A 15,358-nucleotide genomic window follows, 5' to 3' on the forward strand; every position below is an offset into this window, starting at 1 on the left:
GAGAAGCCAGATATCTGGACAGTTGCAGAGAAGTCAACAGATTTCACAATTAAAGCAAGTGGTTCATAAACAATGCTTAAAATTAAAGGAGAAAAGATTAAGAATATTAACAAAATTAATGAAATGGTGCATTCTTAACTAAAATCGTGTGGACATAAAACAGTTTTATATATCATTTTAGAGGTGGCTGTTTTGGATAACAGTTGAACATTTTCTAACCTACTTGTTTCAACCTAGAGAGCTCCAGGGTTCCACATATCCAGGGAGAGGGTTAGATTCTCTATTTTAAGGTTTTTCTGGGGAGAAGGGCCAAGGTAGAAGGCAGGATTAAAGTAGAAAGGAGAGGCCCAAATGTCATCTCTCTGCCTTCATTTCTGCCTTCCACTCCATTTCTTTCTTTAAAAATTAAGTAAAAAACATGGCCACAGGCTGGGTGCAGTGGCTCACGCCTGTAATCCCAGCATTTTGGGAGGCTGAGGTGGGAGGATCACCTGAGGTCAAGAGTTCAAGACCAGCCTGGCCAACATGGTGAAACCCCGTCTCTACTAAAGACGCAAAATTAGCCGGGCGTGGTGGCGTGTGCCTGTAATCCCAGCTACTCAGGAGGCTGAGGCAGGAGAATTGCTTGAACCCGGGAGGCAGAGGTTGCAGTAAGCTGAGATTGTGCCATTGCACTCCAGCCTGGTGACAGAGCAAGACTCCGTCTCAAAAAAAAAAAAAAGCCATGTTCGATCTTGGTACTTCTTGGTACTCAGAGTGTGGTCCACTGACCAGAAGCATCAGCATCACCCGGAGTTTGTTAGCTACTACTCCAGATTGCTTGCAGAATCAGAATCTGTACGTTAACAGGATTTCCAGGTGATTCGTATGCACATTAAGTTACGAAGCACTGAAGTAATGTAACCAAGATACTGATGTCACCTGTGATCACGCTGGCTCTAAATATTCACAGCTAATCTTAATTTTATGATAGAAAACATTATCCAGGATAATTAAATGTTCTGATTAACTGAGGACACCTTAGTTCCTCTCTTTGTTTTGATCATTTAAAAACTTTCTAAAATGTAGCAGATTTCTTACTTAAATGTAGCATACAGAATCATTCATTTTAGTGATCATGACCATCATTTTGAATATTAACGCTGGGTTATAAACGATCTATTAATATAATAGATCGGGGCTGGCAAACCTTTTCAGATAACATATTTTAGGCTTGCTGGTCTTATGGTCTAAGTTTGTCATCACGAAAAGCAGTCACAGAAAATATCTAAACAAATGGAAATAAAGCTTTACACAAACAGGTGGTGGGATGGATTTGGCCCTGCTGGCTATAGTCTGCTCATGTACATGTCATTAGAATTAAGAACAATGCCACACAGTAACCCTAATGATAGCTGATGAACGTAAAAAAAAAAAAAAAATCACACAAAAAACTCATGTTTTAGGAAAGTTTACAAATTTGTGTCAGGCTGCATTCAAAGCCAACTGGCCCACAAGCCTTTGGTTGGACAAGCTTGGTTTAACTCATTTTATAGATAGGGTGATTCATCATAATAAAAATACTGTCTGAATTTTTTGGATTAATCGGTCTCACTGAATGTGGATTTTGTCGTACAGGATTATTGCAAGGATTGAAACAAAAGTGAAATGCCTCATTCTGGATGTCCCAGGTGGTTCTGAAATCCTTAGACTGAAAACTCCAAGAAGCAAACCCAGAGACAAGGACATGGTGTCATACCTGCCCTGGTGATTAAAGACAAATCTTCAACACCCCTGATGGCAGCAAACGTGAGAAAATATTAATGATTTTGTTATTGTCATTTCACCCTTCTAAAACACAAGCATTTTTTGAAAATGCATCACTGTGTTTTGCTCTGTGTTTACAACAATTGGATCGACAACTTAAACTGTTTCTAGTAATTATTCTTAACTGTTTAAAAATGGGTTCAACCATCTAATTTATAAGCCAATAACTGGATGGAATACACATCTATCTCAAGACCAATCAGAAAACATGCCTCATCAACACTGCATGGATTGTCTGGTAATGAGAACTGTAATTAAGAGAACAAAAGTCAAAGTAATTATCATATAATATTAAAGAAAATATAAACTGGCTATAAATTATGAATGGACCACCTGCTTTACTAGTATTATGTTGTGGGCTTCTGCTAGGCATGTTGTCCGCAAGATGAACACTAGAGCTGCCAGACAAGGAGAAAAATGAAATAAATGACAGTAATTTGCAATTTATTCCGTGTAAAGTAGCTGGGTGCAGAAGGGCTGCTGGGTGAATTTATTTCATCACTTGACATTTATTCTGCTAGTTGATCTTGATTGATTGTGGAGTCTCAGTCCTGGTGTTCTTATATTCAATACACACACGGGCTGCAGCATTTCTAAGGAATGCGGTGCACCGTGATTGATCATATGATCCTATTACTAAAGGCTTATGAAGAAATCATTTAAATTTAAGGTTACATTAATGTTTTTTTAAATCCCTAATTCATTAGTGAAATTGTCTGAGATTTTCTACAAAGCACTAAGGGAACAAAAATAGGCCAAGATATTTCATCTAGGTACAACGAATGCCACAATATTTTAAGACGATCACTTCTACTTTCCACTTAAGCCACGGAACAGAAAAGACTGTTTGGAAATGATTTTCTCCTCCAGGACAGCCTCCCAACTCAAACATTCTTAATTAACTCCTTCATGAACTTCCATCATGAGGCATTAATTACGGTTAAAGTGAACAGGTGGTGGATTTATCCAGTCGGTTAAAAGTTCAGCTCCCATAGCTTAATTCAAATGTGAGCACATGAACAAAAGTTAAGCCCTAAATGATTATGAACAAAACATTTAAAAAGCCAGTCAAGGATAAATCATCAATATTAACTGATGGTAAAACTAGAGTTGGAATAGGAAACTGGGAGTAAATACATCTATTGAGCAAAGACTGTCTCCGAATTTGTTATGAAATAAGCTTAAGGATTCCTACAGGTTGCTCTAGGAATTTACACCAAATGGACCCTCATCCCACTGCCAAGAGGAGGCATCTATCCATCAGTAAAGGCATAGTTAATAAGAGGAAAAGCCAGTGAATCTCACAATTCCACCTGAGATTACTCTAGGTCCCAACCAAAGTACACCCCTCCACATCTGCAGGTTCCCAATCCACAAATTCAACCAATCTTGGATCGAAAATATTTGGAAACAAGAAATAACAAAAATGAAACAATAAAAAATTATACAAAGAAAATACAGTATAACAATTATTTACACAGCCTTTACATTGAATTCAGTATTATAAGAAGTAATGCAGAGATGATTTAAATATATGAAAAGGTGTGCATATGTTATATGCAAGGACTATGCCATTTCATACCAGGGACTTGAGCATCTGCAGATTTTGGTATCCTGGGGGTTCTGGAACAAATCCCCCGAGGATACTGAGGGATGACTGTAACTGTTTCTCTGCCTGTCTCCCACTGGCAAGAAAAGACATACATGGGAGGACGACCCTCCATTTATGTGTTATAAATTCTCCACTTATTCAAAAATGCTGGATGTATGTCAGCTGCTTTCTGAAGGAAGAAAGAAAGCAGCTCAGAAAAGAAAACAGTGGAGAAATGTGTCTCTGTTGGAGATGTAACATCGGGTTGCCATAGTTAGGAATTTCAGATAAAGGGACTGGGAGGGACAGATAAAGGGGGAAGGAGGGTCAATAGAAAATTGTTTCAGGAACTGCCAATAATCATTAAGGAAAAGAGAGGATGACATTATGTATTCACATTTCTGTATCACAGGCGACAAAAATGAGGGTGTTCTCCTCGACATGTAGCTGGAAGTCCCATAAAACGTATCTGCTCTGGTAGTATTTATTAGTTACAATTACAACTTTTCAATTTCAGATACAAAGTAGCAAGCAGGCTTTTCAGGACTTTCAGTTAAAATAAAGAGCAATGCCAGGCCGAGTGGCTTATGCCTGTAATCCCGGCACTTTGGGAGGCTGTGGTGGGCAGATCATCTGAGGTCAGGAGTTCGAGACCAGCCTGGCCAACATGGCGAAACCCCATCTCTACTAAAAATACAAAAAAAAATTAGCCAGGTGTTGTGGCAGTGAGCCGAGATTGTGCCATTGCACTCCAGCTGGGTGACAGGAGCGAAATGCTGTCTCAACGAAGAAAACAAAATAAAATAAACACCATCTCGCATGACTGTTGGAGATCCATCCACGTTCTTTAACAGAAAGGTCACTAGAGGTATCTCAGATACCTCCTTTTAGAACACAGTATACTAACTAAACTTTTATAAAAAATAGTTCCCCTTTTGGAAGAAGGAAATATAAAAAAATCCTAACTGGTTATTGATAAGCAGTATGATTATGGGTGACAAATATTTTTCTTTATACTGTACAATATTTTCCAAATATTCTGTATTGATCATGTGTATGGTTATTATCAGAAAAAAAAACCCAACTTTTTATACATGTAGGAAATTATGTTTTTTATTTCCTTCCCTTCTCTAACAATATAATCTAGAGAAAGGAAAGGAGGCAGACTACTATAATAGTCTTTTAGGGTTTGATTCATGTTACCAAAAGTAATTCAACTTCCTTAGCAAGGGACAATTTCTGTCCTCTTAAAACTTAATGCAACCAGCCGGGCATGGTGGCTCATGTCTGTAATCCCAGCACCTTGAGAGGCTGAGGTGGGTGGATAACTTGAGATCAGGGGATTGAGACCAGTCTGGCCAACATGGTAAAACCCCATCTCTACTGAAAATACAAAAATTAGTCAGGTGTGATGGGCACCTGTAATCTCAGCTACTTGGGAGGCTGAGGCAGGAGAATGGCTTGAATGCAGGAGGCAGAGGTTGCAGTGAGCTGAGATCACACCACTGCACTGTAGCCTAGGTGACAGTGAGACCTCGTCTTAAAAAAAAAAAAAAAAAAAGCAATTATCTTAAAGACCAAGGTTAAAAGCATCATACCTGCTAGAATATCCAGGGTTGCAGCTTTTAAGATCTGGTGATGAGCAGTGGGCTGTTTTCAGTTTTTTATGTGCTGGACTGAATAATTTAGATTCTGAACTGATTGTAGGTGATATGTTTACTTTGCTGGATAGTTGAGTTATATTGTTTGTTCTCTTCTTGGAGGGGTTCTGTGTATCTTTCAAACAGACATTAGTAGGAGGAGAGTTCTGAAACTCTTCATCTAGTGTCTGGTTTTGCTTTTTTTTTATTTCCAGAGTACTGGATTTATTGCTAAAATCAGTCAAGACAAGAGTTGTAGTTCCAAATGCAGTTTTTCTGTTGATCTTGACTTCTGTATGAGGTTTTCGAAAAGTATTACACGGGTACTTCATTAAGTGGCTAAAGACAGTAGAATTTTCTTCATTCTTGAGCACTGAATCTGGAAGGAGAGATAAGTAATTCTGCAATAGTCCTATAAATATAACATACTGATTATGTGAAACATCTTTTTATTTGATTAAAAAATTTACTTCACTTTATTACAGTGAACTAATATATAGAACTAATAACACAAAGTTGGCCCAAACAAGTCAGAATTAATCATCTTCTGGCTAGGAAATGAAATATTATGTAAAATGCAAAATTTTGACTTACAGAAACCCTGACATGGGTTTAACACAGATTTATATTTGCTTTTTATTATGTTTAAGCATTTAAAGGTGATTCAGCTATCAGTTTTGCTAATATTAGGCAAAGTATTAACAAGTGGTAATTAAGAGATGATATCGTATAAAGCATTAGGTCAGCAGTTAGAGACCTGTTTCTAGACTACCAGGAATGACAAGGAAAGACAAGACAATGTGAAAGGCTTATTTAAAACAAGTAAAGATGAATTACAAAGACTTCATATCTATTTTTTTTTTAAATGGAGTCTTGCTCTCTTGCCCAGGCTGGAGTGCAGTGGCATGATCTTGGCTCACTGCAAGCTCCGCCTCCTGGGTTCACGTCATTCTCCTGCCTCAGCCTCCCAAGTAGCTGGGATTACAGGTGCCCGCCACCACACCCAGCTAATTTTTTGTAGTTTTAGTACAGACGGTGTTTCACGTGGTAGCCAGAATGGTCTCAATCTCCTGACCTTGTGATCCGCCTGCCTCGGCCTCCTAAAGTGCTGGGATTACAAGCGTGAGCCACCGCACCGGGCCAGACTTAACATCTATTAAATACAATGTTTCAACAGAGTATCCTAGGATTTTGGAATATGTACTAGAATACATTCTATATTTTCATTAAGATGTCTTCTGACTCAGAAACATTCACAAGAAAACAGTTAATGAGACATATAAATGCATTTCAGAATGTTGAAATCAATGTGGCAACCTAAGATTGTGTTTTTCCATGGGCTCTGTCTCTGTTGAAGGATACTGAAGAAGGAGGGGTAGAAATAGGAGATGCAGCACAGCAAAGCTACGCAAGGGGTGATGTCTGCCTTTCCGGCCCAGGGAACAAACCACAATATGACAGCTGACACAATGCGGGGGTGCATAAGTCAGGAATGAACTTTCTCATCTCTAATTGAAGAAAGAAATAACATTTTAAGAACACAATAGAAGCTGCAGCAATGAGATGGCTCTTAATCACAGGTTTCCTCTGAGGTTTTACATGCTCTAAACGCATGAAATCGTGAGCTATAAAGAGTTATTTTGAAAGATTTCAATGAAATCAGTACAATTGTCTGGGTAAAGATTTTAATAACAAGGGTAGAAGGGATACAAAAGATAAAAAATTCAGCATTTTTCTATTCCACCTGCAAAGATATTCTTACAGAAACCCTTCCTTTCAATTTATGAAACACTTGCACTGAATAACAAACTCGAAAGTTGCTGAAATCTGCATAAAACAAAGCTTTATTGAATAATTCATTAGAAACAGTAGAGAACAGATGTGATCATCTCTGTTTTTTTGAGATACAAAGGCACATACTGTTATAGCACAAACATGCTTTCCCTCCCTGTTAAAAAAAAAAAAAAATTACTCAACAGAATATTAGCATGGTTTACATGTAAAAACTGGCAATTCCTTTAAACCTTTGAGAAAGACATTTTATTTACTTATGGAATATCAAGATGGAGCAAGATATATTCCTGACTTTGTATAATTAACCCTCTTAGAAATGTAACAAACTCAAAATCAAAACTGAGTCTTACCAATAGGCCTTGAGGTCAAGCAAGCATCACATGCCTTAGAAGAGGGCTTATTGATTAAAGTACACAACACACAGGTCCACTGCTCTTCAGACTTCCGAGCCACAGAGTCCATAACATGATCCACCCTGCCAGATGTCCAACTGATCATAGTATTTCTAGTCGGTAGCCTGCTATATAAATAATATTTAAAATTAATCATTAACATTGTTATTATTGCCTTGTTCTTGTCTGGGTATTTAAGAAATGATTACAGAACCATTCATACCCCAATGCTATATCTTTATTATTGCTTAGAAGTTAGAACTGTATCTTAGAGTCTCTCTCTTTTTTTTTTTTTTTTTTTGTAGAGATGGGGTCTTGCTCTGTCATCCAGGCTGCAGTACAGTGGCACCATTACAGTTCACTGCAGCCTTGAACTCCTGGACTCAAACAATCCTCGTACCTGAATCTCCTGAGTAGCTAGGACTACAGGTGCACATTAGCATGCTTGGCTAATTTTTAAATTTTTAGTAGAGATGGAATGCTATGTTGCCTAGGCTGGTCTCGAACTCCTGGCCTCAAATAATCTTCCTGCCTCAGCCTTCCAAAGTGCTGGGATTAAGGCGTGAGCCACTGCAGCTGTCCAGAGTAAAATGTTTTTACCTGGACCCCACTAATTGTTGTTAAAGTGAGAAACATCAAATAAAAGTTATTTAGAGTCAAATAATTGAGTAGTTTTTTTTTAACCAACTAAAAATATTTGATATCACATTAGGAAGTATTTCTCAAATAATATTTTAAGCAATTGGTACTTTTTCCCAAACAAAATGAAAATACCTTTATTCAATTAAATTATGGGAAAACACACCTATGCACAAATTAGAGGATTGAAAGACGTGAAAGTTTTATATTTACTTCATGTGCACAGAAAACTCAGGAAACTCTAGAATTTCTCTACAGTATCTGCTGAGCACTATGTAAATTCATTAATTCATAATGATGAAAAAACATATCTCTTTGTGTTATTTCCCTTCATGTAAAACTGTGTCATGGTGGATAGCCAATTATTAGATTAGCAAGCAAACAATAAAACCCTGATTTTGGCCACAAACATAAATCATGATTCTCCATCTGAAGTCCTTCATTGAACATGTATTTTTAGACAAAATGCCTTTATACGACTGTGACATAGTCCTACTCTCTAATGCACAGCTAGCTATAGGTCTGGATATAGAGCATGTCACATGGTTAAGCAACCATGGCAGTATCACGGATTCCCTTCATGATCCCAAACATTAATACCGAAAAAAGCTCTTCCAGGTAAAGGCTGTGTATCTTACATTTCAGAACATGAGTTCTTTGCCTTTCAAAAGTAACCTTGTCTCCTGTGACATTTTGTTCCTTACATATAATTACACTAGTTTTAAAATTCAGGTGTGTCTGGTAAAATAATAAATAGAATAAGAAAATCTGAAAGTAAGATACATCTCATTAGGATTCTTTTATCTTTACTTACCATGACTTTTAATGCCACTCAGTATTTATTATCCCTATGGAACATCAGATCTTCTACAGAATTTGTTTACTTGACCTAATCTCTGTCCTCTACTAACTTACTTTGAAAGGCAGCATGATGCATTTATCTGTAATTAAACACAATTAAATGACTTTTACATTTTCCACATGCTCCAACTTTTCCCTATTTTCATTTTCTTCTGTCTTGTAAGTTTCCTTGATCATAAGGAGAATTTTATTGTTACATATGGAGGCTTTGGAAACCTTCTTTCCTCTTCTTACTGCTCCATTTCTTAATCACTCATCATAAATTCTTCCTAATCTCCACTTGAACGTGTAAGAAGAATCTCAAACTCCATGTGTTGTAGTAGGATGAATAATGGCCTCCCAAAGACATAGGGCACAATTCCAGGAATCTATAAATGTTACTTTATAAAGAAGGAGGGTTTTGCAGGTGTAATTAAGGATCTTGACATAGAGAGGTTATTTTGGATTAGCTGGTGGCCCCTTAACCCAATCACAAGTGTCTTTATAAGAGAGAGGCTGGGGGAGACTTGACACACACTGAAGAGAAGGCAAGAAGACCACAGAGGCAGAAGGTGCAGTGATGTAGCCGCACAGGAAAGAATGCCGGCAGCACCGGAAGTGAGAAGAGGAAAGGAATATGATTCCCCCAGTGCCTCCAGAGCGAGCACAGTCCTACCCACACCTTAATTTTGGTCCAATGAAACTGATGTTGAGCTTTTGGCATCCAACGTTTGAGCGAATGCATTTCTGTTGCTTTAAGCTACCAAGGTCATAATTTATGATGGCAGCCAGTGGAAATAAATACACATAAAATTCATGACCCACCAATCTGCAATTCTACTATTCCATCTTGCGTCAGGAAATGGCATCAGCATCACTCAGTTCATCAGGCCCAGACCTAGAAGTCATCCTTAACAATTCCTTTCCTCACACCCCACTTCCAGTCCATCAGCAAATCCTGTGGGATCTGTTACAGATGCAACCTTACATGAAGCAAAAAAAAAGTTTAACTTTCCATGGCTTGATGTGTCCTCTGCGGACTGGGGTGGGCACCATGGGGAATGGGAGCCGTAACTCAACCGCATGCTGGGGACTCAGAGGATTGCAGGCAGCGGTAGTCCCAGGGCCTGGATGCTGCCAGCGTCACCTCACATCTGCTCAGTGCCCAGGGACAATATTGCCCTGGTGACCTCAGACTTTGCCCTGAAGCTTGAGGAGAAGGGCCTGAACAAGAGATACTGCATCGTTCCGTGCCCACAGGCCACCGTAATCCAGATTGCCAGGCCACTCTACCCCTAATACCTCCCACCCTAACTCAGAAACAACCTGGCAGAGGGGGGGACCTGAGGCACCTGAGGAAGATCAAAGGGCTGGGGTTCTCCAAGTCAAGTCCTCAGGCCAGCAGCACGGGCACCATGTGGGAACGTGTTAGACATGCAGATTCTCAGGCCCCTCCTGGGTCCCACTGAATTCCCAGCTCTGGGGGTGGGGCCCGGCAATCCGTGTTTTCACAAGCCCTTCAGAAAATGCTGGTACACCCTAAAGTTTGAAAGGCATCGCTCTCAGGGTTTCCTTACAGAGAAGAAGTACTGTTTAAAGAAAAGATACAAGAAGCTGGAGATGTGTCACTATCAACAGCCAATTGTGAAGCTCAAAGTTTTCTCATCTAGTCATAATAAAAGATGTAATGATATTGTTGGTGGTCATATGAAAAGGCAATCAAGGAGTTTGCAGCCAAAAACATGAAGGAACACAATTACACAGCTGCGTCAGGCAGTGAACTAATAATATCTCATTTTTCTGATGTTTGTGGTGTTTAAAAAATATAATTTGTTGTGATTTCTTATTCTAAATATTCACATTAGGACCTAACGTTGTAGTCATAATTTTTTATTATTTTTCATAAATAAGGCCCCTTAAATTATACAAGTTTCTGGCCTTAACCGTACCTCAACTTCCAAAGTTATCCTAAATTCAACCTTTTTTTCCCCACCACCTCCTCTCTCGTCCCTGTCACCAGCATTTACCACCTGCACTACTGTTGAGAGTCCTCAATGCTGCCGCTTCACTCTGCTTCCACTACAGTCACTAATCCACACAGCAGGCCAAATCATCCTCAGAAAACCCAAGTCAATTCATGTTGCCCTCCTGCTCAAAATCTCCCAGTGGCTTCCCAGCTCAAAGTACTGGCAACAGTTGCCAGAGTGATTAATCTTTTCGAACGTAAGTCAGCTATTTCACGCCCTTTCAAAATCTTCCAAAGGTTCCCCATTCTACTCAGAATCTTTCCTTGGTCAAGCTGACTCTGCATGCTCCTGGGTCCTTCCCAAGCAGAGAGGCTCCCTCTGTCTCTCATTCCCTCTGCTTGGTTCAGTCATACACGCCCTCTTTCTCTTCCTTGAACAACTCAGAGGCTTCATGCTTTTTCTGGGTTACCATCTGAATTTTCTCTCCCACCCTCAGATTGCTACAAGTCATCAGATCTTTTCAATAATGTCCTCCCCAGGGACTTATCTGCCACCCTATCAAAAATGAGCCCTCTCCCGTCACTATCTGCTACTGTGGCTGATGCTCTTGAGAACACTAATCACCACTTATCATTGCCTCGTGTCTTATACATGTATGTAGAGATAGTTTCTTTTCTTTTCTTTTCTTTTCGAGACGAAGTCTTGCTGTGTCACCAGGCTGGAGTGCAGTGGCGCGATCTCGGCTCACTGCGACCTCCCCCTCCCAAGTTCAAGTGATTCTCCTGCCTCAGCCTCCCAAGTAGCTGGGACTAGAGGCGCCCACCACCACGCCCAGCTAATTTTTGTATTTTTAGTAGAGATGGGGTTTTCCATGTTGGCCAGGATAGTCTCCATCTCTTGACCTCGTGATCTGCCCGCCTCGGCCTCCCAAAGTGCTGGGATTATAGGCATGAGCCACTGTGCCCGGCCTTTTATTTTTGGAGAGTCTCAATCTATTGCCCGGGCTGGAGTGCAGTGGCGTGATCTCGGCTCACTACAACCTCCACTTCCTATATTCAAATGATACTACTGCCTCAGCCTCCCAAGTAGCTGGAATCACTGGCACATGCTACCACGTCTGGCTAATTTTTTATATTTTTAGTAGAGACGGGGTTTTGCTATGTTGGCCAGGCTGGTCTGGAACTCCTTACCTCAGGTGATCCACCCACCTTGACCTCCCAAAGTGTTGAGATTACAGGCATGAGCCACCACACCCGGCCAAGTTTTTCTTAAAAAGGTCTCCTCCCACCAGAATACAGTACTCTATAAATATTCAATAAATATAGGTTTAATGCACAAATTTTGCCCCTACATATCGATTACAACTGCTTTCTTGAAAATCACCTATTTCCCAGAGGTCCAATAAAATAGCCTTCTTCAAGCCTCACCCTCTCTAACTCAGCTGAATTATTTTTAAATTTTTAAAATTTTAATCTTTTTAAAGACAGGAGTGCAGTGGAGTGATTATAACTCACTGTGATCTCGAACGCCTGGGCTCAGGTGATCCTCCTGCCTCAGCCTCCCAAGTAGGTGGGACAACAGGCATGCACCATCATGCGTGGCTAATTTTATTTTTATTTTTAGAGATGGAGTCTTGCTATGTTGCCCAGGCTGGTTTTGAACTCCTGGCCTCCAGCGATCCTCCTGCCTCAGCTGTCCAAAGTGTTGGAATTGCAGGCATGAGTCACCGTGCCAGCTGACTCAGTTGAATTTAATTCTCCCCATCACTTCCCATCTTTGAGCCTATAGCTCTGTTTCTTCTACCTCTCTTTAATGGGATCCTTTTCTTTTGATCATCAAAGTTAAGGCAACAGCAAGGTTCTCCATTGGACCTTTCTGCCTCCCTCCATGCATTCCCAGTGATTGTGAATACTATCAGATTCAGCTATCATCTCAGACTACCCTAGGGTGGGAAATGGGGAGGGGCATAAAACACAAGTAGGGAATGGCACTGCCTCTAAGGCAGCGGTTGCCAACTCTTTTGGCACAAGGGACTGGTTTTGTGGAAGACAATCTTTCCATCGGCGTGGTGGGCTTGGGTGGGGTGTGGGGGAGATCAGCAGGCTTAGGAGCTTGGCACCTAGATCCCTCGCACGCACAGTTCACAATAGGTTTCACGCTGCTATGAGAATCCAAGGCCCCCACTGATCTGACACAAGGCGGAGCTCATGCGCTAATGTACTGGTACCAGTACCGGTCTGTGACCTGGGGGTTGGAGACCCCTGCTCTAAGGTATCTCTGCATTTCTCAATGGAAACAAGTTCCTGGCATGGGAAGCAATTGATTTTTCTTTGTCTAAACAAAGTAGATTTTTTATAAAAAATAGCAATATAAATGTTAATAAAACTAAAAAGGAAGTTATGCAAAATAAAGTGGCATTTAAAGGCTTGAATAAAAAGCTGCTGTCCACCTTCTATTTTAATCAATATATGATTGCTATTTCATTCAGTCTACTTTGAATCCTTATTCTTGGAGCACCAAAACTTCCCAGAAGCCCTCAAGAATATAGTTCTTTTGCTGAAACCAGAAATAATTTATTATCATGAAGCTTGCGATAAGGGGCTTAAACAGGAAGCAGCTTAGACCCACGTTTTCTCTACTTGTTCTGTCTGTGGAGAGCCAAGGTCACCTTCATGGGTTCCAGCCTCCGAGGCTCCGGTCCCTACGGCTTTTCTATTAATTCTGTGAATTACTCCAATATTCATTTTGGCTACATGACCCATAAATTGCCATTTTTGTTTATGAGACATTGAGGTGGGTTTCACTGTAGTCAAGACCTTCAAATTATGTTTTAAACATGACAACTACACAATCAGATTTTCCCCTGAACAAGTTTATCCTACCAAGACTAACCCATCACAGGTTTTCTTAGGTCTCTCAAGTGCCTTCTAACTGCTCCATGCCCTCAAAAATTTCTGCAAGATTACACGTGCTTAAAGAGTGGTTTGCAGACAGCACTAAATTTTCATTGACTGGCAAGCAACTACCGCCACATTTCCAAACTAGATGGTTTTTAGAGACCTGAATATGTGCTCCTGAAGGAAGAAAATATCCTCCCTGTGGGTGGCTTTCCAAATGTTTTCCCTGTATACTTTCCCATGTGCTGTTTCGTCTTTCAGAAAATCCTTTTCCTACCTCTTGTCTTTGATGAATTACTATTTCTTTCTATACTAAACTCAAAGACTGCCTCTTTCAGAAAGACTTCCTTGTCCTTCCTAGGTAGACTTAAGTGTTTCTTCCTCCATACTTCCATTCCTCTTAGGATAAACAAGTCCCTTTACAGCAATTCCATCACGGTGCTTTGTCTATTTACCATTTACTTCTCACATGAGCCCTTGAGCACTTTGAGAGGCTGTGTTCTCTTCTGTCTGTGTATTCCCAGTACCTGGCGCATAGTAGGCCCTAATAAATAAAGTAAATAACAATTTAAAAAAATTTAAAGTCTCTAATGAAAGGTAAAGACTACCTCCTCCGTTTTCTTTAAAGGAAATAATACTCACATACATAAATTATATTAGCTAGCAAATAATTAAGCACCAACAATAGGCGGGGCATGGTGGCTCACACGGACCAGCACTTTGGGAGGCCAAGGCAGGTGGATCACTTGAGCTCAGGGATTTGAGACCAGCTTGGCCAACATGGCAAAACCCTGTCTCTACTAAAAATACAAAAATTAGCTGGGCATGGTAGTGGGTGCCTGTAATCCCAGCTACTAGGGAGGCTGAAGCAGGAGAATCACTTGAACCCGGGAGGCAGAGGCTGCAGTGAGCCGAGATCGCGCCACTGTATTCCAGCCTGGGTGACGAGAGCGAGACTCTGAAACTCCGACTCAAAACAAACAAACAAACAAAACCCAACAATAAATAGTATCAGTATTTAAAGTGTGATACGATCAGTGGAAACTGGAAAATTGGGGGAGGACTGCATGAGGAGTTCAGGAAGCTTTCAGAGACAGAAGAAACAGGAGGATTTAAATAATTGGTAGCGGCCTTTTCAGACTTCTTCAGCTTAACTTAAAATGACTTTACATTAAAATGAGAAAATTTAGTCAACATAAAAAAGGTTCAAATACTCATCCAGAAAATAAATGGGATGTACTTATTCACAAAAAAAATCTAGGAACAGGGCAAATTGTCCCGGTTTTCAAGCTTTTTAAAATATGTAAACATTTATTTCACAGTGTATAGTTGGTTTATCAAATAAAGTTCCAAGCTGAGTGCCAATGCAGAAAACAGAATCAGGTCAGGAGGGAAGAGGGATTACAAGGCCCAGAACATTTTGAGCACAGCCTTCCCTAACTCATAGGTCTCTTTTGGGGAATTGTGGGGTCTTTGAAATCTAGTTTCAAAAAAACCTTTGACATTGACAAGTATTTATATGATAAATAATTATTTGATAATTTTTTAAATCTCAAAAGATATCAATTCGTAGAAAACCAATACAGAACATTAATCATTTATTCAGTAGACATATATTGAAGGTCTTCTATCTGCCAGCTATTGTGTTCAATGCAGTATCTATTTATTTGGTCAAATAAATGTATACCTATATTATAAAAAAAGTTCCTGTTCATAAAAAATTATGAAAGTTCTTGTTCATAAAAAAAGTATGAATGTTCATAAAAAATTAAAAAAACATAAGTGTATATTA

The 15,358-nt window shown here is 39.8% G+C and overlaps 1 protein-coding gene across 1 annotated transcript in view; it reads right to left on the reverse strand.

Moving 5' to 3' along the window:
* NEIL3 (nei like DNA glycosylase 3) overlaps positions 1 to 15,358 on the reverse strand; it is a 55,581-nt gene that overhangs the window by 3,501 nt on the left and 36,722 nt on the right. Inside the window, exons 7-8 of the mRNA XM_017879146.1 lie at positions 7,182 to 7,351; positions 4,996 to 5,416 (exon numbers count right to left, since the gene is read on the reverse strand). Of these exons, the coding sequence (XP_017734635.1) occupies positions 4,996 to 5,416; positions 7,182 to 7,351 (591 nt within the window). The remainder of the gene's footprint in view (positions 1 to 4,995; positions 5,417 to 7,181; positions 7,352 to 15,358) is intronic.

Source organism: Rhinopithecus bieti, unplaced genomic scaffold, assembly GCF_001698545.2.
Source record: "Rhinopithecus bieti isolate Rb0 unplaced genomic scaffold, ASM169854v2 scaffold_9996, whole genome shotgun sequence".
NCBI lineage: Eukaryota > Metazoa > Chordata > Mammalia > Primates > Cercopithecidae > Rhinopithecus > Rhinopithecus bieti.